At 39.2% G+C, this 27,324-nt stretch overlaps 3 protein-coding genes and 1 pseudogene across 13 annotated transcripts in view; 3 read left to right on the top strand and 1 right to left on the bottom strand.

The window, feature by feature from the left end:
* The window catches only part of LOC146220900 (uncharacterized), a 70,455-nt gene extending 43,168 nt beyond the window's left edge, over positions 1-27,287 (bottom strand). For 2 of the 10 annotated variants that reach the window (XM_084693191.1, XM_084693198.1), the window contains exons 1-5: positions 27,203-27,287; positions 26,964-27,073; positions 25,081-25,138; positions 24,094-24,212; positions 14,286-14,588 (exon numbers count right to left, since the gene is read on the bottom strand). The gene's annotated coding sequence lies outside the window, so the exon portion shown is untranslated. The other 8 variants (XM_084693196.1, XM_084693201.1, XM_084693193.1 and 5 more) reach the window with 7 other exon arrangements.
* On the top strand, positions 55-5,556 carry LOC146220903 (uncharacterized). Its single transcript, XM_084692273.1, has 3 exons — positions 55-1,029; positions 1,376-1,461; positions 1,592-5,556. Exons 1-3 carry the CDS (start codon positions 382-384, stop codon positions 1,950-1,952), a joined length of 1,095 nt encoding a protein of 364 aa, XP_084548399.1. The 5' UTR covers positions 55-381; the 3' UTR covers positions 1,953-5,556.
* On the top strand, positions 5,143-11,143 carry LOC146220902 (uncharacterized; annotated as a pseudogene). The gene is made up of 9 exons (XR_014750729.1): positions 5,143-5,161; positions 5,417-5,844; positions 5,927-6,008; positions 6,404-6,525; positions 6,658-6,717; positions 7,086-7,336; positions 7,437-7,582; positions 7,774-7,883; positions 8,227-11,143. The product of XR_014750729.1 is annotated as an uncharacterized LOC146220902 (transcript).
* Positions 15,591-19,464, top strand: LOC146220901 (uncharacterized). The gene is made up of 7 exons (XM_084692907.1): positions 15,591-16,503; positions 16,913-17,141; positions 17,303-17,533; positions 17,682-17,967; positions 18,067-18,293; positions 18,398-18,525; positions 18,709-19,464. The coding sequence occupies exons 1-7, from the start codon at positions 16,065-16,067 to the stop codon at positions 19,110-19,112; spliced, it is 1,944 nt and encodes a 647-aa protein (XP_084549033.1). The 5' UTR covers positions 15,591-16,064; the 3' UTR covers positions 19,113-19,464.
* Positions 27,288-27,324: the final 37 nt, after the last annotated feature.

The raw sequence follows: 27,324 nt of genomic DNA, 5'->3' as shown, positions 1-27,324 counted from the left end.
AAACATCACACGCCATTGTGCTACAAAGTTTGTCTGCTAGCATGTTGCGCTAGCTAGCTATTTAAGCAGAACCGCTCTTTACAGTCATTGGTTAAGACAAAGGCATGCAAATGTTCCATTGCTCTTCTTCATTGGCTCCTTGCAGACCTGGCGCGCGTGTGTGCGTGCGTGTTAGAGTGCGTGCGTGTTTACGACATCAACCCTGATTGAAACACAACAACAACAGGATCTCCTGATGTCGTAAAAGCTCCTTCACATAAGTGTCAACAAATGGTCACCAGACCTTGCGTCTCCACCTATAGTCTTTGTCACACAGTATATCCTTAAAACAACCAAAAACCCCCCTCTTCTTAGTCCTCAGCCCCAAGATAAGGGTCTTGAATGTTTACTCACAGCTCAGATTTGGGGTTAGGCCTTTCTTTGCACCCAAGTAATACTGAACACAGAATCATTCTTATACAGGATAAATATGTTACATCTTCAATTTTTCCAACACCTTGCTCGACTGAAAAAGGTTCTATAACAGGTTGTGCCAGATGGAAGGCTAGTTTGGGGAATGAACTTGCCATATACCGCACTCAGTTGAGAAAACTAGGTTGCACTGAAGTGATGATAAATTCCCTGAAGCACAAGCCAGAAAGAAAGTCAAGTTCTGCTGCTGCCATAAAGAAACCTCGGCGGTCTGAAGTAAACTACTGCCCCCCCTTTCCAGTTGGGGAATCTGAGACGAGCTTGGAAAAGCTCAGAGAAGAACTTCTCTCTGATGTTAAGAGAAGGAACAACAGGGAGCTAGTAAAGGTGAAAATGGACAGAACATTTGCATATAGGAGACAAGAAGTGGTTTCAAATGAACCCATGGTAGAGACCATCAGGGCAAGATGGCCAGTGTTCTTTGACGTATGTGAGGTATGGGAGTTTTACATGGCATGTTCAGCAGGTGTATTGCTCAGGAACTGCTATCCTGGAAGCCAGTCTACACTCAAACACACACGCACGTCATGTATTGTAGCTGTTGAATATAGGTTATTATAAATCTTTGACTGTGTGCTTTCAGATAAATGCAGGGTTAAAGCGTATTACAACAATGCATCTCCAATCAAGATTCCTTTCTCAGCTTGACATACACACCTTTGGGCTTTTGAAGCTGTTTGGAAAAAGAGGAGGAATGATAGGCAATTGAAAAGCCATTGATCAAGCAAGTACATTTATTCCAGAAAAAAAACATACGTATTGCAACACGATGCTGATTTAAAAAGTGTAATGTGATATTTTGCTTGCAAAGGATGTAGAGTGTTTGTACTACAGTGGTGTTGGTGTGTAAAATTATCTTTTTGAGATGGGAAGGGGGCAAGACCAATGAAAAGACTCTTTCCAGAACAATGACATTGAGTTTGCAAGGGAGTGCATCATCAAGGGACTCTGCATCTACCTCCATGAGGACCCAACGCACCTAATGAGGGAGTATGTGGTAAGTCATACTGATGTATTGTTGAGAGCAGAAATAGGATGCATTCAGTTTACCGTGAGAAGTGTATTATAACCATCTTGTGTGAATATTAGAACTGAAACCAAAAATGTGACACCATTTCAGACCAATGTGCATATTCCAAATAAAACAAAGACTATTGTTTCCTCTCGAGACTGCAGACAGATCAGCCATCCCGGAGGGCATTGAGGAAACCACAGTGGGATTCTTTACCATCAGTGACTCGGGTGACGTGGCAGACGTCGGGATTGTCCTTGAAAGTCAAGCAGTGTTGCAGGAGCTACCAAGTGTGGCATGTACGACTGCCATGCTGTTTGGTCTTATGTACAACTTGAATCTGGACTACCCTGCTCAACTGAGGTACACCTTTGATGTGATACAAAAAGTTATCATGGAGTTGGAAGGAAGCACGCTTTCCAAGAGGGCACAAGCTCTAAAAAGAAAACTCTTTGAAACCGACGTTTGAATTCTTTTTTCCTAAGTTTTGTATGCTCTATACATCACTTTTTTTTTTCATTATTCAAGTTTTGTTTTGATTGAGCTACCTGAAGTGGCACTTTTAAACCAACAAGTCCATATTATTACTCAAGACAGTGACAACAACAAATTGATTAGCACTCACACGCGCACTCATAAACACATAGACATAGTGCAGAGACATTATAACTACTGTACAAAGCATAAAAGACATACCTGTTTCACATTAGAATTTCATAAAACTCATCTTGCAGTCCAACACCTTTACTCTCTAACAGCTCTACTGCTCTTTAATACTCTGAGATTACCTCTTTATCCTGCTGTGGTACCCCTCTGTGTTTGTTTATGGTTTCCTTATGTCACGGTGGGTTCATATTAAATAAGCCTTAAGATTGTACTTTGAAGTCTGGGTTTACTCACATGATGCAGCATTTAAATGTTCTATATAGTGCATTGAAAAACCCATTTATTTAGCAATTCCCCAAAGTTCAAAGGCACTGAACATCTCTTCAGTGTGTCCTGCTTATTTTGTAAACATTTAAGGAATTTTGTGTATTGTTTAACTGATATAATAGTGATGTTCATGCCATACCACTAAATCCATCTGAAATGTGTAGGGATGTAGAATGACCTTGTTTGATTTTTTTTTGTTGAGCTACCTGCAGTGGCACATTAAAAAATTCTATAGTGCATTGAAGAACCCATTTATTTTGCACTTTGCAATTCCGCAAAATAAAAAGTGCAAAGACACTTAAAATCTGTTCAGTGTGTCCTGGTGCTTATTTTGTAGACATTTAAGGAATATTTTGTTAATTTTTGAACTGATATGATATTGATGTTCATACCGTACCACTAAATTCATACTTGAAGTAGAGATGTCAATTTAACAAATTCTGACTAAATATAGCACATTAAACATGAAAAATACATCGATTATGGCCCTAGCATAAAAAATACATAACCATCTTAAATTTGTTGAACATGAAAACTTTGGGTTTAAATTGCGTAATACAATCGTTTTACTAATATATAATTAATAAGTATGGAATAAGTATATTCCAATAAAAGATTCATGTTGGCAAAACATGATTTTATTGTTAATTGAACATGAAGTCTTTGGGTTTAAATTGTGTAATTAAACCATGTGTGTCTGATGTCAAATTGTTCAGCATATTCCAATGAAAGATTCACGTTGGCTAAACATAATTTTATTGCGTGCAACTAATGTACATACTTCATTTATGTAAATTCAACAGACTTTTTCTTTCAGTGTACTTCCAATTCTGGTTTTATCTTCTTTTAAAATTACGACTGCAGCCCATTGGCAACTTAGACAACACATTTAGTGCACAACTTACTGTTTGATTAACGACGTTCAGGCCCTCGTCAGTCATTGAAAAATGCATTGGTATGGCCTCATCCACTGGGCTGGCATTGGTTAGTTCGTTGGTGGTCCTTTCACCTGCTCCTCTCAAATCGTGGTCAGTCGATCCTTCTTCTGCGGCCGGTTCAACTTGGACAAGATGATGCGCGTGCGTCTGCTTTACGTGGTAGTAGGAGTTATACACTCGGTACTCACTTGGACAGCCATCAATTCCGCACACCACGCAAAAATCAGGGCTGCGACTATGCATTGTATTAATATGACTCAAAAGCTGTTTCAGAGTCAATGATACAAATACTTAACATAAGAAACTACGCCAAATCATAATGGAAGCAGTGATGTTACAGGCAGAGTATAGCAGATATAATATAAGTTCTTTGTTACAGGGTACAAGATGAATGACTGCTGGTAATGATGGATCGTTCCCGAATGAGTCGGCTCTATCTGAAGAGCCGACTCTATTTTTAATAGATTAATATTGCCTATATAAATGAAATGATCATTGTGGTTAAGGTAGAGTATGATTTAATTTAATTAGAATTGTTTTCATACCTATCAGTCAAAGTCATAGTTAAAACTTTTTTTTTTAAAGAGCCTTTTGCGAGCCAAAAGAGCCATCTCTTTTCAGTGAGCTGAGTCAAATGCCCACTAACTGCTGGAATTGTTATTTTTTTAAACTCAGCATCACTATAGTTACACCCGCCAATAAGTCTGATATCCCCAGTGCGCATGCTCCAACAGACAATTTGCAAAAAACCACCGTGGTTACCACGTCCTTCATACGGTCATCTAGAAGTGAATTATTTAACTCCGCGTTTTATTGCAAGTTTAAAAACAGTATGTCCGTTGTAAATTTATTGTGCTTCACATCATGTATCATTGAAATGTTGTCAATATTTTTATGTAAATTTGGTGTGTAACGTTTCAGTTAAACGGGGACGGCTGGACCACAGGCAAGCTAACGACAGCGGACCGAGCTAGCTTGCATGGAGGAATTAGATGATGTGACAGTGTCGATTTTGAAGGGTAATGTAACGTTATGAAACTAGAAAGTGGGAATGCTGAAAGGTTAATTATATATTTTTTAATTGCTGAAAATACCTGAAAGCTGAAATTAATTTCAAAAATTTGTATCACACTAAAGAGTGTGGAAGCTGAACTTCATGTCTGTGTGGTTGCCATGCCGTAGCTGTGGCCGTTATCGTTAACGAGCTGGGCAGAGAGAATAACAGAAATGTACCTAGGATCCACACCTCAAACAAGTTGACCTAGACGAAAACTGTATGTCCAATCCAAAAAATAATGATATAAATCTCAGAAACGGCTTGAACAAGTCATGACACATAATCAGTGAGTTTGAAAAAAGTTTGATGGATATCAAAAAGCTGAACGTTCTAAAAATAGTTAAGGGTTTTGTCAACATTTTAAAGTTAACTATTATCAGTTAACCATATACCACATACCATGGCCTAGCAGCTCTAGCATTTCTTACACATGTATTTTAGATGTTCTCTTAATTTTATGTGTGAATATTTTGTTTTAGAATTCCATCAAATGGTTTTGAATATTTTATGTCTAGATTAGTTTTGAAACCAATTGGGTTATGTTAACTAAACTTGGGAAAATAAATTCAGTAAGCTGAAGATATCGATCAGTTCAATGATTTTAGGTTGAATAATTACATTTAAATTCTTGTTTGAGGTTTTAAAAAAAAAACATCTAAGTGAATTGGACGGCACTGTTTCATCTTGCTGTGTCTTCCAATGTTTTTACAGCTGCAAACATCAGTGATGAAATGACGGGCACCTTGTCCTGTGAAGACTTGCGTGATCTTTTCCCAGGGCCCGAGAATTTCTTAAGGAGAAAAGCTGTGTGGCGTGTCTGCCATGTTGAGGTACCGGTAAGTGACATGGCTGTCTGTTAAGTTTATTCTATAGTTGTTTCTTTTTTTGTTGCAATACCATTAGACAGTCACCAAATCAACCTTTATTGATTTATTATGCTAATAAAACTGGTCTGCTGGAACCGATAATATATGCCAACACAGTTTATGCCAACACAGATTTAAGTAAATAAAGCATTTTTATCTTTTATTCTGTCTGGCCAAGAAGACTGTAAATCTTTGGGTTTCTCCAGTAAAGAGTCACCCATGCCACAGACATCCACTCCAGTGAATCTCACTACTGAGTACACAACTCCCGGAAAGATTATTAAGATATCTTTTCCAGAGTATGTATTATACAGTGATTCCGAGCTTGAGCATGTCCGACAACATTACTTCGAGTTATCAAAGACAGGTGAAGAATACACCTGCCAAATGTCAAAGGACCTCAAATTCCGGCTCATCCGTAACACAATGACCAGTATGATTGCTATCTTGAGGGCAAAAGAAGATGGAGAATCACAATACCCATCACAGCCAGAAATGACAGCAATGGCGAAGAGAATCGTACTGTACAATCCCATGCTCCAAGACAAATGCATGAAGAATACATGGGTGAGTGAAATGCATCCAGTTGATGAGGGAAGTATTTCATGTTCAACATTTGTGGTAATTAAAATTTTTATGTTTTGTGCAGGTCACTGTTTACACACACCTCAACAAAAGACTGTAAAATCACCACAAAAAAAAAAGACTCCAGATGGCAGACATTCGAAGAGGTAATGTTATAACAAAATATTATATTCATCACAACTAATGTTTTAATTATTTTCCATATTAAGCACTCAGTTTTTTGGTCAATAAAATGTCAGGAGAAGATTGATCAATTCTCAAAGCCCAGGCTGACATCCAATTTCTTGTTTTGTTCACAATCTAATAGACGCCTTTTGTACAGCCCTATTTCTGATACCGTGGCGGCAGAAATTTAGCCGTGGCGGGCCGCCACGACAAAATCAACATAGCGGAAACACTGAACACAACAAGCTAGAAAATATTAACATTTGAGAAGCTGAAATCCATTATTGTCATGTGTACACAATTCAAAATGAGCAATCGCGTCAATGGACTAGATGATTGATTTATTAACTACCAACTAAACAACTTATCTTAGCAGCTCTACAAAGAGGCGTCTTGAGCTGCCAAGTGACACAGATGAAGTTTAAAGTGACTCCACACTTATTCTGGCTGTGTCCATTGAGGGGAGTAGCAGCCCAGACTTGGCTAGTGAAGTGACGGGTGAGTTTCAACTTTGCATTCCGCCCTTGTGAGAAATGTTATATTTCAAATGAACTTATACACTCACATTATTGATTGTAATGATCTTTAATTGCATTATTTTAACAGAAGAATGTCTGTTATGTGTTTCAGGAAAAAGAGGACCCCAAAGCCTACCTGAAGAAGAGCCCTCTCCTGGGCCCAGTCCTGATTGTGAGTTTGTCCAACAGCCTCAAGGCTTTGTGTATGTGACATAAGGGTGTTTGCATCTTTTAAGGGGTGAAAATGTGTACCTACATTCATCTTATTGTAGTTGATTTCACAACTATCAAGCTTAGGGCAAGCAGTTCTCATGCATTTAAGTTACAGAAATTATTAAATTGTTGCTGAAGTAAAGATTTAACTTCAATTTGAATGTGTGACTTTTTGGCATATTTTGAGATATTGTCTGTCATACACAATACTAACTTTTTTAAAGTGAAAATATTAATCATATACAGTACCAGTCAAAAGTTTGGACACATGTCCGAGGGAAAATGCGTCAAAACTTTTGACTGGTACTGTATATTTGTGTCTTACAGCTAACAAGCCTTTAGGTTTGGATAGTCCAGACACCTACAGTCCAGCAACTTTGGCCAAGCACTACAAGACCCTACAATCTTTGTACAAAAGAAAAAATCCAAACCAACAGGATGTGTCTCATGTCCTGGATTTGGAACTTGTAGGCAGGAGAGCTTTCATTGACTCTGATTCCTTTCACGAGGAAGACAGACACAAGAAAATTCTCGAAGCATATCCTTGTTTTAAGGACATATGCAAGTCATAATTGGCTGTGCATGATTAAAAAACATCACACACAATGTTAGATATATACATTTCCTCCTAAATGATGCATTCAAATGTCTGTATTCGTTATATTGAATATTCCATAGGTGATGGAGGAGCTTCAACGCATTTTGGACAAGGATAATGGCAACTTCATTGGTGAACTGAAGGGAAGATGGCATGAATTGGCAGAAAGTGCAGTTTTTTGGTGTATGAATAAAGATGCTGAAACCCCCAATGGGAATGGACAACAGTAAGCAATTTTGTTCTGGTGTTATTGTTGATTAGGGTGTAGTGTGGACCTTTCAGACCTTTTTCTGAAAAGTACTTGTGCTATGTCTTGTCGTCCTTTTTTCTTTTTTTTTGGACCATTCTATGTATTACATATCTTTCATCAGATTTCACCATTTACAGTAATGGCTGTGAATATACATTCCTATACAGCTGAACAGGCTCTTGAGATCCTACATGTGCTGCGATCATTGTTCCCCTCCACCTCTGCTCCCCCAAAGAGGCTAAAAGATGCGAGCGAAGCCCTGTTGCATGTCCTTGTGGTGAGCTGTGTAAAATGTTGCAGGATTATTTTGACTGCAGTACTTAAAAATATAATTGAAGGTGCTCAAAAGACTGTCAATGTCATGTACAAATGATGGATGGATTACAAGATGGCAGGTTTTATCACCCTAATAAAAACAAAGCAGACTACCCTATCCTTCATGGTTTTTGAAAGCTAGACATATGTGAACACAAAATGCATTAGAGAGATGGTTAAAACTTTTGTCAAATTAATAATGTGTATGTAAACAAACCTCTTACCCCTCTGGCTGAGGTTCCAAAATACTACTTTGAAATCAAAAAACATGATCCTAACAAAACGATGTCTTTGTTTTGTTAAAGGAAAAAGAAGACCCTGATGTCTACTTGAAGAAGCATCCTCTCTCCTGTCCAGTCCTGATTGTGAGTCCATCCAACTACCTCCTAGCGGTAAGAGATGTGCCAATAACTAAATTTCCAAAGGACAAGGTTACTGAGGGTGCTTTATACCTTATAGCCTACTATTATACCCTCCACCTTACATACCCAAAGTGTGTAGCCACTGTGCTTTCAGTCATACAGACAGAGGTCCTCTTGGACAAAATTCATGACAGAGATCTCACACCATCTTACAAGAAGAGCATGGCTGAGTGGAAAACTTTTACTGGCCAATAAAAGGAGTGGTCAAATGTACATGTTAGGGTTAAAACAAAACCTGTACCTAAATGTTATAATAATAACAACAACAACCACTTTGCCTTGTATGCTCTTTTTTTTTTTTGCAGGTATATTTTGTGTTTAGAGGAACACATCGGTAAAATGTTTAGTTGTATCATTATCATACACATTTGTTATTTTTTCCATAAACATTGTGAGCAAAACCAATTCCTGCTTTTTGTTGAGACCTTTTGCTGTCTAAATAAATCTGTTGTTGGATGCAAAACTAGTTTTTGGTTTTTCTGTATTTTAAGAAGTAGGTGAATGTCTTAAATCTAGTACAGTATTACAGTAGAAACGCTTACGATAAGGTAAATGTGCTTGAAATTAGAATTTTATTATGGCACAAAAAGCTCTATACTAGTCAGGAAGTCTCAAAATGCTTGCACTAGATCTTAGCTTTTGGGGGGAAAGTAGTATTTTTGAGCATCATATGCTTATTATGAGACACAAAATCTACAATACTAGCAATATATATCCAAGAGTAAGTTTTTCAAGCGGTCTCTTATATTGAAAATATTGTCTTATTTCAAGAATCTTATCAAGCCAATTTTGACTTGTTCCATTGGCAGCTTTTTTTGACTTACTACAAGCCAAAAATATATTGTTTTAATTGTTTTTTTACTTATTTTTGGAATGGCATTTTTTGCAGTGTACCGATGTATTTTCAGAGAGCAACGAGTAGGCTACCTGTTGGAACGCTTTAGGCGACCAAGAGCTGTCCACATGGATATTTGTGACAGTCAACTGATTTCTAGGCTATGTTTTTTTGTTTAGGAATTCAGATTACTGTAAAGTGAAACCATTTATTTTTTCACTTCATCAGTTCTGCGCACTTCTCCAGATACAGCGTTCACTGCATGAGTAATTGCATACCATGCATTGGTTTTATTTACTGCTTTGTATCCACAGCTAACGCTATTAAATATGATGTGTTGTTTGTCGCTAACTTCTTGCAGCTGTACCTCCACTTCAGAATTATTATTATTACGTTTTTCTGTCTTTTGTCGAGTCCTCCACCATCTTTACCACGTCTCTGAGTGTGCACACGGCCCTGCCATATCATGCCCTTTTATGGGAATTAACGGGGCGTTTACCTATGCTAAATAGGAGCAACGGGGCACAAGCTTTTAACTTACGAAATATTGGGATTCATCATTCTAAGAACACACCTGCGAACAATTCTGCTGTTTAAGGCGAGACACTGCAGGCAAAAATAGAAGTTTTTCGTATACTGGTCAATTTTGATTTTCTTAGCTATTTTGCTTCCTCAACATGTCTATTTTCAAACTAGTTGAGAGAAAACATGCAAAATATATTTTAAAGTGTTTATTTTACTGCACTTTGTCTTATTGTGCTTGTGGATTTCACCAAAATTCAACAAAAGTTAGCATTCTAACGTAACATACAGTACTGCGACCGTTTGCTTCACCATGACATTCTTGGTATCGTTGTAAAGCTCTCTTTCTCCTGCACAATGTTATTCGATCCAAGCATGGTCATTTCCTTTGTATCAGCAACCAATCGTGAAAGTACAAAGGGAGGGTTAGACCTCAATAGGAGATCTGATTGGCTGGAGTCGATTTCGGATAACCTGATTCGTTCAAATGTATCAAGTGACGCTTCTTGGTTGAGCTGTCAGTGGGACCTTTTAAATCTCAAAATGCCGAAAGAAGCGCAAACAAAAACTAGTAAGAAAAGAAGACAACAGTTGTCACTTGCCAGACAACAGGCTAAACAGTCTAATGAAGAAGACTATCAAGTTCCTTCACAAAGCACATCCATGCAAAAATGATCGATGGGAAGAGTTAGATAGCGGTGAACAACGTGCCTCACAGCAGTGGCTCATAGTTCATGTGGCGCGTTTGAATGAACTGGTCAATGGATAAATTTGTCCTATTTGCGCAGGGACAGGGCTTAAAATTAATATTGATCCGCAAAATCAAGGCTTTTGTAGCAGTTTGCTTCTAGAGTGCAGTCTTTGCGAAAGAGATGGGTACCGCAAAAGTATACACACATCAACACGTCTTCAAGACGGAACGAGAAACAACGTGGCCTTTGACGTGAATGTGAGAATGGTGGTCTTAGCGCACGAGTTAGGGTTGGGGTATGCTGCGCTCAAGAAAATAAGTAAAGTGTTAGGGATACCTGCTCTTCATTTGAAAACTTAATCTGCATCTCTCTCTCTGGTGGAAAAAATGTGGCACTTTGGACAAAGTCAATTACTAATGAAAGGAGGCATTGTTGTATCCACCACCAACCACACAGCTCCACTGTAGCCTTCATCAATTTGTTTTACAGATCAATAACGTATTAAATGCATGTGTTATTTACAGTAAACCACACAGCCTATTCCTTTTAATATCAGAGTGGACAATATTTAGATCATGTAGCTTACCAATACACAATTTGTTTTACTTTAGTGGCAAAAACATAACTTTATAGTAACACTTGGCCAAATGAACAGTAAGTAATACACTAAACATTTGATTTTAGTGGCAGAAATTGAGAGAGGGCTGGAGTCACTGCACCGGACCAGGGAGCAGATCAGACAGGCTTATGCAGATGTTGACCCAGAAGTGGCAGAGTTGCTGAGGGAGGATGAAGATGCTGTCATTAACATCAGCGTGTCTTCTGATGGAACCGGGCAAATAAGAGGCTTCACCTCTCATTATAGCATTGGTGTTTGTATTGACCTCCTTTCGGGGCTGGTAATAGATTATGAGGTCCTATCCTCATACTGCCATGCTTGTGCTTTAAAAGAAAATGCCAAGCAAGAAAAAAAAAATTACAGAGCAGGAGTTTGACACTTGGAAGGACACTCACAATGACTGTGCTACGAACTTCACAGGGTCAAGTAAAGCAATGGAGCAGGAGTCCGCAAAGAGGATGTGGGCGAGGTCGGTGAATCGCCACCAGGTGCGGTACACGGAGATGCTTTCAGATGGGGACAGTGCAGCATTTAGGGAGGTGGTTGCACTGAACCCATACCCTGGGCATGACATCATTAAACTCGAATGTATAAATCACGCTCACAAGCGAATGGGGACAGCTCTAAGAAAGCTGAGTGCACAGGCAAAGTTAGGAGGGAAGGGTTTGGGAAAGCTAACTGCAAATAAATGCAAACATTTGCAAAATTATTACAGGGGGGCAATTATAAATAACCAGGGCTCAGTAGACGGGATGAAGGCAGCAATATGGGCAAGTCTCCTCCATTGTATGTCCACAGATGATAACCCCTTGCACACCAGGTGTAATCCTTCCTGGTGTTGGTTTAGAAAAGCAGAGGAGAACGGGGAATCACCTGGTAGCCACAAGCAGCATGCTGGAAACTATTTAACCCGTGACGTAGGAAAGCAGCTTATACCAGTGTACCACCGGATGTCAAGTGACAGCCTGCTGCAACGAATGCAGCATGGAGGCATTCAAAATGAGTGGCGCGGTGTCCAAAAACAGTTTTTGTGGGTAAAAGCAGGGTTGAGGCAGCAGCCAGTATGGCCATCCCCACTTTCAATGAAGGTGCCTCTGCCATGTTAAGTGTCATGGAGAGGTTGTGGCTTCAGAGCACAGTTGTGACAGTTAACGCCATGACGGACACTGATCGGTTCCGAATATCCAAAGCAGAGGCTTACACCACCAGCATGAAGCATAGGCGCAAGTGTCTGAGCACCGCAGAATAAGTGAAAAGGCATCAGCAAGGAAGGGATGAGGGTCCAACATATGAAGCAGGCATGGACAACTAGGCTGCAGACATAAATGCTAACAAATAAATATAAATGCGACAACCACCAAACCAGGGTGGCAGTTCTGGTCGCAGTGTGTGTCTGTGCGGGTGCGTGTGTTTGACTACAGTTCTGTTCAGTTAAAGGCCAATGCTGGTTCAGTTTTTAGTTGTAATGGATTTGGGATGTTGTATACTGTGGTTGCTAAGGTCTTGATGAGATATTTTGTCTGTAAATAGTGCTTTAAAATACGTTTGTATAAAATTTTACAACACATATCTTATAGGCCGTTTTCTCAAAATGAGTTTTTTCCTCATGCTCTGAGCTTGAAATCTCCACTTCTGTAGTACTTACATAAATCAAACTTTCTATTTAGATTCCTACTTCTTTTTTCTAGGAGTTTACAGAAGGGTTTGTTTATAAATAGTTCATAGCCTGATTTATCTGGCATTTTATAAAAAAAAGTGGCGAAAATCATGTTTTTATGAGTATTGACAGTATTTTCTGATTTCTGAAGTGATAAAAAAAAATATCAAGAATGTCCTCTGTAAAAAACTTTATATTAAAAGTTACAACAAAAGGACACAAAGTGTTTACCTAGCTTTAACCAATGTTCAGATTTCAGTTCTGGAAAAGTGTGCATATTTAAGTATATTGCGCCTCATTTGCATATAATTTGCATATCTACATACAATATTCAGAAAACTTGTAATACAAACAAACATTGTCTTAATATGAGTAATCAACTTGGGAAGTTTAATGGGGATATCTATCAATTAAAAAAAATACCCTATTAACCTGTGGTGTCTGGCCTTAAGAACACTTCATGAATCACGTAGATTTTTCTTAGGAACTTTCTTAATAAAATGTAGGAAATTACTTCGGAAGATATTGGTGTATTAGGCTCATTGTTTTACTGCACACTAGTCACTTATACACTGTCACTTCCAGCTACTGGTTGCACTGTCAGTAACATTGCACTACTGTACCTCACTGTACCTCGCCACCAGGCTACTGTATGGTCATTGACATAGTCACTGATCTGCAATTTTGCACTATTGTACTGTAACACAAACAGTTTCCCAAAATCACGTTGGTACTTAATCAAACATTAAGTCCACATACAATAATTACAATAACTTATGCAGTGCCTAGGTATTTGTTCAGAATTGCCTTTGTTCCGCCGCTGCTCGAGATCCTGGAGTGAAACTCCCCCTGGCTTTATACATTTACATTTATGCATTTAGAAGACGCTTTTATCCAAAGCGACTTCCAAGATAGAGCTTTACAAAAGAGCATAGGTCACTGATCATAACAACGAGGTAGTCCCAAACACTGCAAGCAGCCATGGCTTTTTAGGCCATGTTCTTTTTGGGGAGAAACCATGGATAGCAGTCACTTCAATATATATGTTTGATTTGGAAGTGCAGTCCTTCTCAAACCTTTTACAACAGTTGTACACAAGATTAATGAATCAAATTATCATAAAAATTGAAATTAAAAAAATAAACTAATTTACGAGCCTGAAAATAATTTGTCGAGACCTGGTGTGGTGTGGTCTGGATACTTTTTAGCCATCCTGACCCTCAGTCCCCTGTCCCTCCTTGGCCCATCCGGGCACAGGCCAGGACTGGAGACCATGTTTGAGAGCAGAAAAGAGCTTTGTGAGTCAGTCAACTCCTCTTTCAGGGTCCTCACAGCCGCAATTGGGGAGGCAAAGTGGGTTTTGACACGAGACCGGAAAATGGGTAAGCATCAGCAGACAATGAGTGCTAACGCTAATAAAGTCAGTAGCACAGCAATTCCTATCTTGAAACAGCTTAACCCCCGACCTTCCAAATTCAGTTTTAAGAACTCAAACCACTCAGTTCCATGTCCTGCATTACCCTTCACCTCATCTCTCAGTGCTCTTAGGTCATCAGACATGGCTTGGGTGAATCTTCCTGTTGGGGCAGTGTTATTTGGTATAAACGTGCAACATACCTGTCCAATCAAAGGGCAGGTGAAACCACGTGTTTGATCCCTCAACCTGCACAGTAGTTGCTGTTGCTTTGGTCACAGCGTAAGGGCCGTCTCTCCGAGGAGTGTTCCACTTCCTACAGTAGAATTTGACAAAGATCCGGTCACCAGGTTGGATTCTGATGACGTCTGGGGCCCGTCCCTTCTGCAACAGCTCTGCCCTCCGCCTTTCCTGCTGGTGGATGGCTTGTTGGATTTTAGAGACCTCAGCTTCAGGCCACCCTGCTTTCCCTCTGGCACAACCCCTGGATCTGGTTTTACTTTCTCCTGGAATTAGATACAGTCCAGGAACAGGATACTTATTAGGGATGGGCATGGTTAATCGAATATCCGGATATCCTAAAGTAAGTTAGTATTCAAATACTTTTTTCGAATACTTATGAGCGTAGTTTAATTTAAAAAACATTTTATTGAAAAACCGTTGCGTCGTGTTGTGAATTCTAATAGTTGTGACGTTAGAAAATGATGAAAACCATCAAAAAAGGTAGGCTACGCCTGTGTTCTGCTGCGAGTCTCCTTTCATTTCATTTGGCGCTACAAGAAGCATAGTGTCCTGGCTAAGCAGTACCTCGCAGCAACCTCAGGTCCTGCAGTCTTTTCTACGCCGGCCTGCTCGTAAATCGACTCCGTACTCGCCTCTCCCCTGAGCATGTTTACATGCTAATTCTCCTGAATAAAAATGCGTATGGCTAATGCACTTGTGGCTTATTTATTTTCTTACCAGTAGCCATGTAGAGCTAGCGTAATCGTCTGTTTATGTTTGCATTGTGTGGTGGCGCACCGTATCCTGTAGGATTCCGGTTCTAAGTTAATATCCAAGTTAATATGCAATAGTTCTCCATGTGTGTCTTTCGTTTTTATCGAGAATAGCCTACCCAATGTGTTTTCAAATTCATTGTCTTTTCGTCATGTTAATAAATTGATCTTTCATTTGTTTTCTTTATTCAACCCTTATTTAATCTAATAGCTTAACAGTCCCAATTATTGCCAGAATGTGTGGTGATTCATGTGTTTACTGTATGCTTTGCGTCACGTCAGGCTAATTCTGAGCTGCCAACTCTCCCGTTTTTCCCGGGTTTCTCCCGTTTTCTGATCCATCTCCCGCCGCCCTCCCGTTTTGTCATTTCTCCCGGTAATCTCCCGTATTTCAGGATGTCCAAACTTATTTTATTTATAATCAAATCAAAATGTGTGTCCAAGTTGCCAGATCATGTATGAAACGCAATCATGAGAGGCAACGTAATCATGATAGGCAACGCGAGCGTCAGCCAATCAAATGCCTTTCGTGCAAATACGACAGCACAGGCTGTAGCCAATCAGATCACGTTTATGGTCACTTCTCAATAGCGCGAAGCTCAACAAAAAAAAAGATGGCGGACCAAAACTCCGTAGATGGTCGTATTTGTACCCAAAAGTTGTTTGTTTGACTTTTCTTTGATTATATTTTTTGAAAGTTACCGAGAAATAGACACTGTACAATGTAAAAACCCAATTATTGTAACTGAAAAGTACGTCTGAGTGGATTTGCGAAGTGTCTATGCCCCCTACCATTCACTTTGAATGGGAATCCGTCAGCCTTGACCGATCAACGCATTCTGTGTACAATAAACACAATACAATAAACCATTTTCAACCAATTTGTCAATCTGACAACCTACATTCTATTGCGCAGTTGATCTTTCTGCGCAAGCTATTGCCGCGAAAAGTTGATATTTCAGTTGATATTTTCAAAGTGACGGAAAAATGGCAGAAGCAGGTGTACCAGCGAAGAAAGTTAAATATATGTGTACATTTAAGTCGTGTTGGACAAAAGAGTTTGAAGGCATATCAAATAGTCACCTGAATAATAGTCATGCTTTTTGTAAAGCCTGTCGTGTTAATTTTAACATAGGGCACGGCGGTAGGAATGACGTCTGTCAACATTTAAAGTCTCAGAAACATGTCCGTGCTGCCGAGGCACAAAAGGGCACTCAGGCAATCTCGGGTTTTATCAACAAGGGACAGATCGAACAAGATCAAGTGCTCCAGGCTGAACTCAAAATGGCAATGTTGGTTGCCAAAAACAACCTCTCATTTTCATTTTGTGACGAATATTCAACCACTGTGGCAACGATGTTCCCGGACTCCGCAATTGCCAAAAAGTATTCGTCCGGGAGAACGAAGACCACCCAACTTCTTAAAGGTAAGTTATCATTTTTTTCTCACAATTTCCATAAAACGGTGGTGTATTCCTTTATTGGTTCAGTGGCATACCGTAGTTACGACGGGCCCTAGTCAGTGGCATAAGGCAGTGGTTCCCAAACATTTTACAGTCCCGTCTCCTTCTTTTCATGTTTATAACCGCCGCTGCCACGCCCCCTCGCCCCGCGCACATATTTCGCCTTCAGACTATTTAGATTGACGTAGAGATATGTCTAATGCCCACAACTACGGGCCCCCAATACCCACGGGCCCAGGTGCAACCGCACCTGCTGCACCCCCTATAGATTACGCCCCTGTTTGGTTGCAGATAGTCCCAAAGCACCTGCATAATTAAAACAAAACATTAGTAGTAGTATTTGAAAGTCACTGTTACTTATTTCTTTTTTTAGGTGCCATTGCCCCAGAGCTCAATGATGAGGTGACAGCCACCTGCCAGACCCAGCCATTTGGTCTGCTATGTGATGAGTCCACCACACTTCAAAAAGAAAAGGAACTTGTCATTTTGGCTCGCCAATATGACGAGATAAGTCTTGAGGTTGTCACCAAATTTATTGATATGCCAGTCTGCAACGTGGGAACAGCAGACAGCGTTTTTGAGAAGCTGGCAACCTCTTTGACGTAAGTTTATTGGCGATTTAGATTTATATAACATCAGAGTAATCTTTATTGTCACTGAACAAGTTAAAAGTTCAGCAAGGGAATGATGTGGAATGCACTTAAGGCTCAGTTCAATTTCTTTGTATCCTATGTTTTCAACAAATGCACTTGTCTAATGACAGAACCAGAGGAATTCCATGGGATAACCTGGTGGCCTTCAACTCAGACAACTGCAATGTTATGAAAGGAAGGCACAATTCAGTAATCACTAAATTAAAAGCCAAGCAACCTCACATCCAGGATGTGGGCTGTGTATGCCACCTTGCACAACTTGCCACAGGCTGTGGCATCAAGGCCATGAAGGCCCCAGTGGAAAATTTGCTGGTCGGGGTATACTCCCACTTTGACAAAAGGTGAGTTTAAAAGAAAAAAAGGAAGCTTGAGAGAGATTCTTGGTAATTTTACTTGGAGTATTTGATGACCTGGTTTATCTTTACTAGGCTATTTTATCATCACATCTTACTATTGTCCATATTTGTTTATTTGTGTTTCCTGGTATAGTGCAAAGAGAAATGAGCTTTACAAAGAGTTTGTGGAGTTCACAGACACAGACCAACTTAAGCTGCTCAGATACTGCACAACGCGATGGCTGAGCCTCCACACGTGCATTCAAAGAATGTTAAATCAGTGGCCAGCTCTTCAGGCCTACTTCAACAGCTATGAGGATGAGACGAGTGTTAAAGTTAGGGATCTGGCAGACTACCTTAATGATCCTGAGATCAAATTCGATTTCCTGTTTCTGAGTGCTGCTCTCAAGCCATTGGTTACATTCAACACTGCCTTCCAGGTAGGTAGGATGAATGTTGGACATCTAGCATTATATATACACATGAAATAGTTTTTTCACATTACATTTCTAATCCATGTTACCCATTTTTACCAAAAGGGAGAGGGGGTGCTGATACACAAACTACACAATGAAATGACAAGACTGGTGAAGAGGTATTTGGGCTACATTCTCCCGGCAAGATTAATTGCGAATATTCCAGTCAGAGAGGTGTCACTCAGTCAGGAACACCAGCTGAAAAATGAGGATCTCTTCATTGGAGCTGAGGCCAGAGCATTCCTTGAAAAAGAGGAACTGCCCTCGGTTACAATGACGAAAATATATCAGTAAGTTATAGCTTCAGTTATAACGATACCTTGATGCTTCATTTGTATTTTTTTGGGATTCCTGGTTAATATATTGTGTTATCCTGTCACAATTGTGTTTTTAGGACAGTCAGGGCCTTCTACGTTGAAGTCATAAGGAAGATGCTTAAGGCTTTCCCCCTAGATTCTCCACTGCTTAAAGACCTGGACGTGCTGGACCCAGCCTCTCGCCTAGACCTCTCTCCTGAAACAGGTTGACTTTCTTGTTTTATCATTTGCCTACCCTTCAAATGATCATGTTTTTGTAAAAAAAAAAAACTTTCAGACTTTTAAGTCACCTAACTGAGCAAAGATTTTTTATAAGAATTAAGTACATTCAGCATTTTGTAAGTAACCCTACTAATAAGATGTTTGCAAATTTGTTCATACTGTGTAGTGACAAGGCTAGGGTGCTTGTTTCCTCAACTGAGACTTGATCCTGATAAGCTGAGAGAGGAACTGACTGACTACCAGGTTGCAGACAGCAAGGAGTTACCTCAGGAACAGAGAGTGGACAGATTCTGGGGCCTTGTAGGGAAAGATGAGCGCTTCAGTCAGCTGGCTAGGCTGATGAAGGCATTGCTTTGCATTCCACACAGCAATGCCTCCTCAGAGAGGACTTTCAGTATGGTTAAAAAAATTGTTACAGAAAATAGAACAAGCTTGAATAACAGCACTTTGTGTGCTCTCTTATCTTGCAAAATTAACTTCACTAAGCCTGCTTCAAAGTACACCCCATCTAAAAAAACACTTAGGGCAGCCAAGTCAGCCACCTACATTTACAACACTACAAAACAGTAGTTTTAAGACCTGTGCAAGTTACATTAACTGTTTCTTTGATGTTTTTTTTAATGAATTATTTAATTTAATTTGATTATTTATTCTTGAATTGTTTTGTTGTATTAAAAAATGTCATGAATTGATAATAAGTTAGTGCAATAGTTAGTTGTTATAATAATAAATAGGTGATTGTGAATACATACATAATAATAAATAAAATAAATAGTTTTTGTTAATAAACAAAACAGTAGTTTTAAGACTTGTGCAAGTTGCATCAACTGTTCATTGTACATTCATGTTCATGAGAATGATTTTGTTGTATTAAAAAATGTCATGAATTGATAATAAGTTATTGCAATAGTTAGTTGTTATAATAATAAATAAGTGATTGTGAATACATTCATTGTGAATACATACATCATAAAAAAAAAAAAAAGTTTTTTGTTAATGAATACAGTTATTGTGTATTTATTTATATACTGAAGACTACATAATACAAACGTTGTCTATAAATAGCTACTTATATGCACAACATCCCTCAAAAAAATGTTTACGCCTCTGCCATCCATGACCCCCACCCCCCACACCGGCCCCGCCCCCCGCCGCCGAAATCTCCCGGATTTTGCTAGTCAAATGTTGGCAGGTATGGGCTAATTACATAACGGAACCACATTAACAAAATAGATTATCCGGATATTCGAAAATAATTTCGGATACTATTCGAATAGTGAAATCAGTTAAAATCTCCATCCCTAATACTTATATGACCAGGGGAGAGTCTTATTTGGTTAGATGATCTTGGTGCATTAGTTTGCACTCTGTCATCATAATGGAGGTGAATTTTATAGAAACCGGGACAGAGAGATGTGTATATCCATAACAGCTTCAAGCTTAGTGTGTTTAGTTTAGTCATAGCTTTTGTGGAACTTCATCAGGAACAATGGGCCTCATTCTCGAACATTTTCTGAAGTTTCTTCTGAATTGTGTCTTACAGGCTTCGGAAAAACAACGTAAGAAAGACATCCGCCAAATTCATGAACGCTTGATAATGTGTTCCTACGCAGCATAAGTTTTCTGAGCTGTGCTCCCCAGGAAGAGTTTTCTTAAGTTGAAAGCGAGTCCTTGTGCTCCTGAATTTGCATACATACACGCTCTGACAGCTCCTTATAAGGGCATGCAACAGCAGTGACATGTGTGCAGTCAGAATCAACAATTAGGAAAGCAACAGGAACGCAAGTTATGTCCAAGCAAAAAGCAACCAGTGCACAGGTTTATCGGTGCAACATCATACCGGTAAGATGAGCAGTGGAATTGATCTCTACTCACTGCAAAAAATGACTTTAAATTATCTACCAGTGCAGCAAGATAATCACACTTGTTAAGATTTCTTGAAACAAGAAAAATAAATCCATAAAATAAGACCGCTCAAAATCTCAATTTGGATATGTGTGTATGTATTAGGGCTGGGCGGTATGACGGTATATACAGTGCGACGGTAGAAATGTGTCTACCGGGAGAGATTTAGCTATACCGTTTCAACCGCGGTATACTTTTCAGTGTTTTCCACACATGGAATAATTTGTGGCGGTGCGTCACAGAATCAACAGCTGCACTGTCACTTACGCGTCTTTCTCACATAGGCTACATAGTCACAACGTCAGCACACGTTAGCAACGATGCATACATACACCGTTTTAGTAAGACAGACAGCTATAACAGCGAGCATTCAGCATTAGTGCTGTAGCTAAAGATTTAGGAAAGTTCAGGCTACTTTTCGCTAGGTACCTACGAACATGTCTTAATCAAAGGTTCCCCTTCGTTCTTATGGTGAGAAGTCTCAGGAGCTACCTACTTACCCGGCATCATGGAGCCGACCAGTTAAATAGCTATTTAGCACTAGCGTTGCTACCTGCATATGCAGAAATTATTTGTTTGTGGTTGATTTTGTGAAAGTGTGAATCATTTTGGATGAGTATTTAATATAATAAAGTTCTGTGTAACAAATTATTAACGAATAAATTATTTTGAACCCCCCCCCCGTTTGAGGGCATTACGGCGGATGGCATGAATGTGCATCAGCCAATCGGAACTTTCGTGCTCTTAACTTTTTTGAGTCTTTTGTTTTTAACTCAAGTGTTGTCTCATGTGAGTCAGTTGTTTTTGTTTGTAATAAATATTCAAAGTGTGATGATGAAGTATGGTATGGTTATTTTGTACCATTTCTCAATTGAATTTACTATATCAATTACTATACCGTGATATATACCTAACCGTGATATAAAATTACTCATACCGTGATAGGAGATTTTGGCCATACCGCCCACCCCTAGTATGTATACATACATACACACATACATACATACATACATACATACATACAGTGGCGGATTTAGTGATTTGGGGGCCCCAGGCAAAGACAGGCATAGGGCCCCCTTAACTCCTATTCTCACTCGTTTCAATCCATATAATAATAATTAAAATAATAATAATAACCAGAGAGGGTACAATTTCTAGAGAAATTGTAGGGTGTGCTTGCGTCGGTTGTAGAAGGGTCCGTTTATTAACTGTAATTTTTACAACTGATATTTCTGTATATTTTATATAAAAATGTGTATGCCTATACTATTTATGGAGATTGCATTTAAAGGCATACATTTTTTGCTGCTCATTTACAATTCAAAATACAAAAAGTGAAGTATAGAATGAAATGGTTGTCTTATTCAGGGCTCGACATTAACTTTTTGAGGCACTTGTCCTTTGGACAAGTACATTAACGTTTCACTTGTCCATACACAAAAGTCACTTGTCCGGGTAAAGATTTATCATTTTATATATTAAAAAAAATGGTGTTGATGTTTCTCGTTTGCTAGCGTCGGCAGTGGTGTACCTAGCAAGCTTTAGCAGCATTTGTATCGGTTAAATGTATGTAGTTAAATATCAGCTAACCTTCAACTGTAAAGTAGGCTGCTCAAGTAGGTGCTCAAGCACCCCTAAAAAATATATATATATATATATATATATATATATATATATTATTCTTTATTATCATTTGATGCTGGTAGTTCATGAAGAAAGGGACATCCTTAGTTTTTTTCATTCATTCGATATTTTGCATAATAATACATACATTTATTAATTGTTATCAAGTGAAATTAGGGATTTATATTAGCAAGGGGGTTTAGCACCTTTGCAAGGCACTGTATTCATGTCACATTCTAATTGGGGGCTGAGCACCCCTAGAGGTTTGATCCTAGAATCGCCCCTGCTCAGACGCTCTCACACCAAACCTTGTACTTCTCACGCTGAGAAGGCAACGCAAACCAAGTAGTTCTGCTAACGTTGTAAACAGTAATGGACGAGGTACAGGCCCACGGAGTGAAGCAACGTAGACACGCGAACACCCGTGAAAGCTTGTCTCGTGGCCATTTCTCATATTTTAGATACAGTATAAGTTTAGATAGCTTGCAAATACTGAGGATAGCCTACCAAAGTAGAGTTAGCCAATGTTGTAGCAAAGCTAGCTAACGTTAGTTTGCTAGCTGTATAACATTTCACTGGGTCTTACAGCGTTGCTTGATTTACTGAATTTCATATGAAATGTTCTACTAGCCATTTGCCTACTTGAGCAAGTCACAGTTTTTTAAGCCCTGATGGTGTAATTGCGATGACACAGTAAATAATTCCTCTTTCAAGTAATAAGCCCCCGTTCAAGTGTTTAGCATTAAATTAGCTGCACGGTCTGTAGAGATCTTGGGACGAAGCAACTTATTTTGTGTTTTGCTAATGCAGGAATCGGTCAAATAAATTCTGTAAAATAGACGTAATAATTGGAACATAACGCGAAGTACTATAACATATCATTTTATTTAGTTTGAGTTTTAACTTGTCCAGTGGGACAAGTAAAGTTCTCTTCCACTTGCCCTACAAAAAATCCACTTGTCCCGGACAAGCGGACAAGCCTTAATGTCGAGCCCTGGTCTTATGTCCCCTGTAAGAGGGAATATTGAAAGCTATAGCAGCCTCAGTTGAAAAGTTGGATCAAACAAAGATATTGGGCAATCCAGTGTAAAACGGTGCTAACCTCTTTGACACCTTCTAGCGATATTTTCAAGCATTTAGCCTAGGCTACTCATACCGCATTAATTCATTAAGAACACCCTTTGAAACAAGCTATTGTAGCCTACAACATTGTCACCGGCAGTATTTCAGATGGAATCGCGATTAAACAATACTATCTGCTTACTGAAAATATGCCCGCCAAAACGTAAATAAGCTTGACATTTATTTAGAGGGAAATGGCGAATAAAAAAAAAGTTTGCTGGAAGCAATCATTGTCAGTAACAATGCCAAATTTGGTCTCAGTATAGACACCTGCGTGGAGAAGCTGACCCCGATAAATTGTTCAACGAGCAAGATAGCCTACAGTAGCTGCTGTTGCTAGCCAAACTTCACTGAGCAGCACTTGTGCTAGCTGCCGCATCATTGGATACCGGTGGAGAGAAAAAATATTTTTCCTTCAGTAGTTTCAGTTTGGCAACTACTTGCTTACTCTCCTCTTTTGTCTTTCTCTTTTGTGCTCCGCTTGGGGAGTTGCGTTTCATTTAGCAAATTGATTTTTGCATTCATTTCACTCTTCTACCGTCTCATATTAACCAACTGAAATTACATGCTTTGCTGCGCAGTTACTGCAATCGATGGAATAGTCCACAATAGAATGGGGTGGGAGGGGAAGCCTGCGTTGACACAAATAGAATAAAACACTGTTGGTACTTAGCTGATACTTTTGGGGAAGGTTTTGACTTTTAATTGATTTGTATTATTATTATTAATTATTATTGATCAAATAGTATTTTTGTTTTTTTTGTATAGTCTTACAAGGGGCCCCCTGGCAGCTGGGGGCCCCAGGCGGCTGCCTACTTTGCCTAATGGGTAAATCCGCCCCTGCATACATACATATCTCACACACACGCACACAGACACACACAGTAAGAGTATATCTTACCACAGGTTGGACCACCTCCCAAATTGATTTTCTCCTAAGAAAATGTTTGGGCCCTGGGAAAAGGTCCCGCAGATCTTCTTTTGATAGTGACTTGAGAGCCTCTTCATTTACATTTGCCGCTATAAAAAAACCAAACAGGAACAAGCAATAACCTATTGAGCAGAATTGAGATAAAGATATTGTGACAACTTAGTGGTGATGTGCAGAACTCAAATGCACAACTCAGAACAAGCAGTAGAATGAAGGGTAAACATTTTACTAAGCAGGGTTTGGTACATGGGTAGGCAGTCCAAAAGCAAGCAAACAAAACTAAACAGGGCATAGGCAGGAGAATAGTCAATGTGGAGTCCGAGGTCAGAAACATGAGTAACTTAAATAAAGGGAAAGCACTAATCGCAAATCTCTACTCACTACTCACTGGACACACTAGAGAAACACAGAACATACCACATATCATAGAATGACGAGAACGCAATGAGAAACAAGAATACATGGGACTATATACACACACACACACAACAGATAACGAGGGACAGGTGAGAACAATCAAGGCGGGGCAGACAATGACACAGGTGAACTAAACAGAAACTAATCGGAATTAACAGGACACAAGAGAAACCAATCAGACAAACAAACCGGTGATGATTGGGAACAGGTGAGGGGTGGAGACAGACAACACCAAGAGGGCACATGAAAGCACATGACGGGAACAAGGAAGCACAAGGACTAACACAGTAAGGAAACAATGGCAGACAGGAAGTAACATAAAAGGCTGAAAGGGAAACTAAATAAAAGCACGGACCTGACAGATACCAGTGATAAAATGCATACATGCTGGGCGCAGATGCTATGTGAGATGCGGAGTGAACAGATTTGATCAGATATAAACCACAAAATTATACGGTGACAATACCCTAGTAACTCTATTAAAAGGTAATAGAGTGGTCACTAAGAGTCCAACAGTCATCTCAGGGTCATCACCCTTACCTTAAAAGTTAAAATGCTGACAGCCACATCATCCAGCTTCTCAATGGCATTCATGGTTCTGTTGAATATATAAATATTTGAATACAAATAATAATAATCATAAGTATAATTGCAATCGATAAATCAATCAAAATATTTAAGTAAAGTAGGTCTTGTCTGTATTTCTATGTTTTTTTTACTGTAAAAGTAATGCAACTAGTAGCCAGTAATTTACTGTACATTTACAAGTTAAATAATACTGCAAAATACTGCAAATTTGACTTGTTAACTGTGATTTTACCACACAAACGTGCTTTGGATTTTCTAAATTAAAAGTCAAAGCAAGAACAAAGACAACACTCGTTTTAACTAATGATAACAAGTATTAAATTCACTATTAAATTTAACTATTTAACTTTCGGACTTCCCATGTAGTTTTACATTTTTTACCATCAACCTGGAATTGACTTCCATTGTAAGGCAAAGGCCGTAAAATACAATTTATAAATACCAGTGTTTATGACTATAGTGACTATACTTTAAGGATCACTGCTAAATTGTTGAGGTAAAAATTATATAAACTATAGCAATTTTGTAGTGATTCATGACTATAAACTTAACAATGTGCCATGGGAAGATCAAGATTTTTTAACAATGTAGTACCATCTATATTGATATAGATATATCTATGTACTATATATCTGGTGAAAGGGTGTGGCATGGGCCATCATAATTCTGACCATGATGCATCATTAGGTTCATTAACGATCACTGCAAAAGATCTGCAGAGACAGTAGAACATAGCAGAACAACCATCCCTCCAGCTCTCCATCGCAGCCATAGCCCACCTGAGAGGTCACGACAGTTAGCCAGACTCGTTAGATCAGAGAGGTATATTAACATCGCATCGTTGGAGTATCGTAAGAGTCGAGACTTCAGGACCCCGGGTTCTGAAGTGGATGGAGTGCTACAGAGATGGCGTTCTGCTAGGTTCTCCTGTCTGCACCGGAACTGCAGCTCTTTTGCAGTGATTGTCTCCTATTTATGCACAGGAACACTGAGTGTCTCTTTTTAGTACAGGTTTACTGTGCAACAGTAGTTCACTCCAATGTTAATACTTAACTATAAAAATAGTATTCCTGCTGACCCACAGCAGAGTTAGCTAATAGTTCATCCTAAATTTGGAGCTGGCAAAAAACAAATTATGTATAAGTTGAACAGTTCTTGCTACAAATCTTTAGCTGAGGCAACATACTCTATGTTCCTATTTCATTGACGCCAGCCGCAAATTAGCCACCCTAGCTGAAGTATCGACTGTGTCTGTGAAGACTTAGCGTTAGCTATCAAACTAGACGAAAATGTTTGCAATCATGACGGATTTACTGAATTTGATTATTCCAATCAGTGAAGTACGGTATTAACTGCACAAGCAAATAAATTGGATGACTGCAGATAGTTTACCGTTACAGAAGAAAAGTCACGATACTGGCAGTGGCAGCGCTGGGGTGAAACAGTGCAGAGAGTAACGGTCTGGAAAGAGCGAAATCTGACGTATGCACAGGCTTGCAAGAGTGTGAAAGTATACTTGCATGTCCTTCACCATATACCCATTTCTATCTATACAAGGAGTCTTCGTAATATATTCCTAAAACGCATTTTACTGTATCTAGCTACTTGTATGCTTTCTGGGGGCAAGGGTATTACCAAGAAAATTGCATGAGCTAGCACTAGCAGCTAGTTAGCATAAACTAACATTGGCTAAGGTCAAACTAAGTAAGCCATGTTCATCTATACACATACTTGGACTAACAAACACGGTGGTTCATTCTAAACCTTTAAGACCAATGGAAATAATCGTCTAAAGCTTTAAGAAAGCAAATAATGTGTTGTCACATGTTTTGTACCTGAATATATTCTTCTGCTCCGTCTTTCAATGTTTTTCTCTGTCACTAACCATCAGAAGAACGAACAACGCTTTTCGAACAATGTTGCCAGTGGGGGAATCCAAGTAGGTCTGAATAGAGAGTGCATCAAATAATTGTAATAAGCACGGGGGGAGGGGCGGATATTGGTGTGTCCTAAGTGGATAATCATAAATATTAACTTAAATTACCGCAGTTAAGTGTTCGTTTCAGTTATATACCTTGCAGGGAAATCCATTTGTAACTCCCCCCCCCTCCTTCCACTTTGTGGTATGTGACAGTCTAACGCGCGAAACAGCACCTACTGAAACTTCACACACACAACCCAATAGTGAAGATTTGA

This window comes from Hypomesus nipponensis, chromosome 26 (assembly GCF_054491055.1).
Source record: "Hypomesus nipponensis isolate SF chromosome 26, ASM5449105v1, whole genome shotgun sequence".
NCBI classification, from domain to species: domain Eukaryota; kingdom Metazoa; phylum Chordata; class Actinopteri; order Osmeriformes; family Osmeridae; genus Hypomesus; species Hypomesus nipponensis.
Note: the sequence above shows the minus strand (reverse complement) of the source record. Positions and strands in the feature narration are given on the sequence as shown.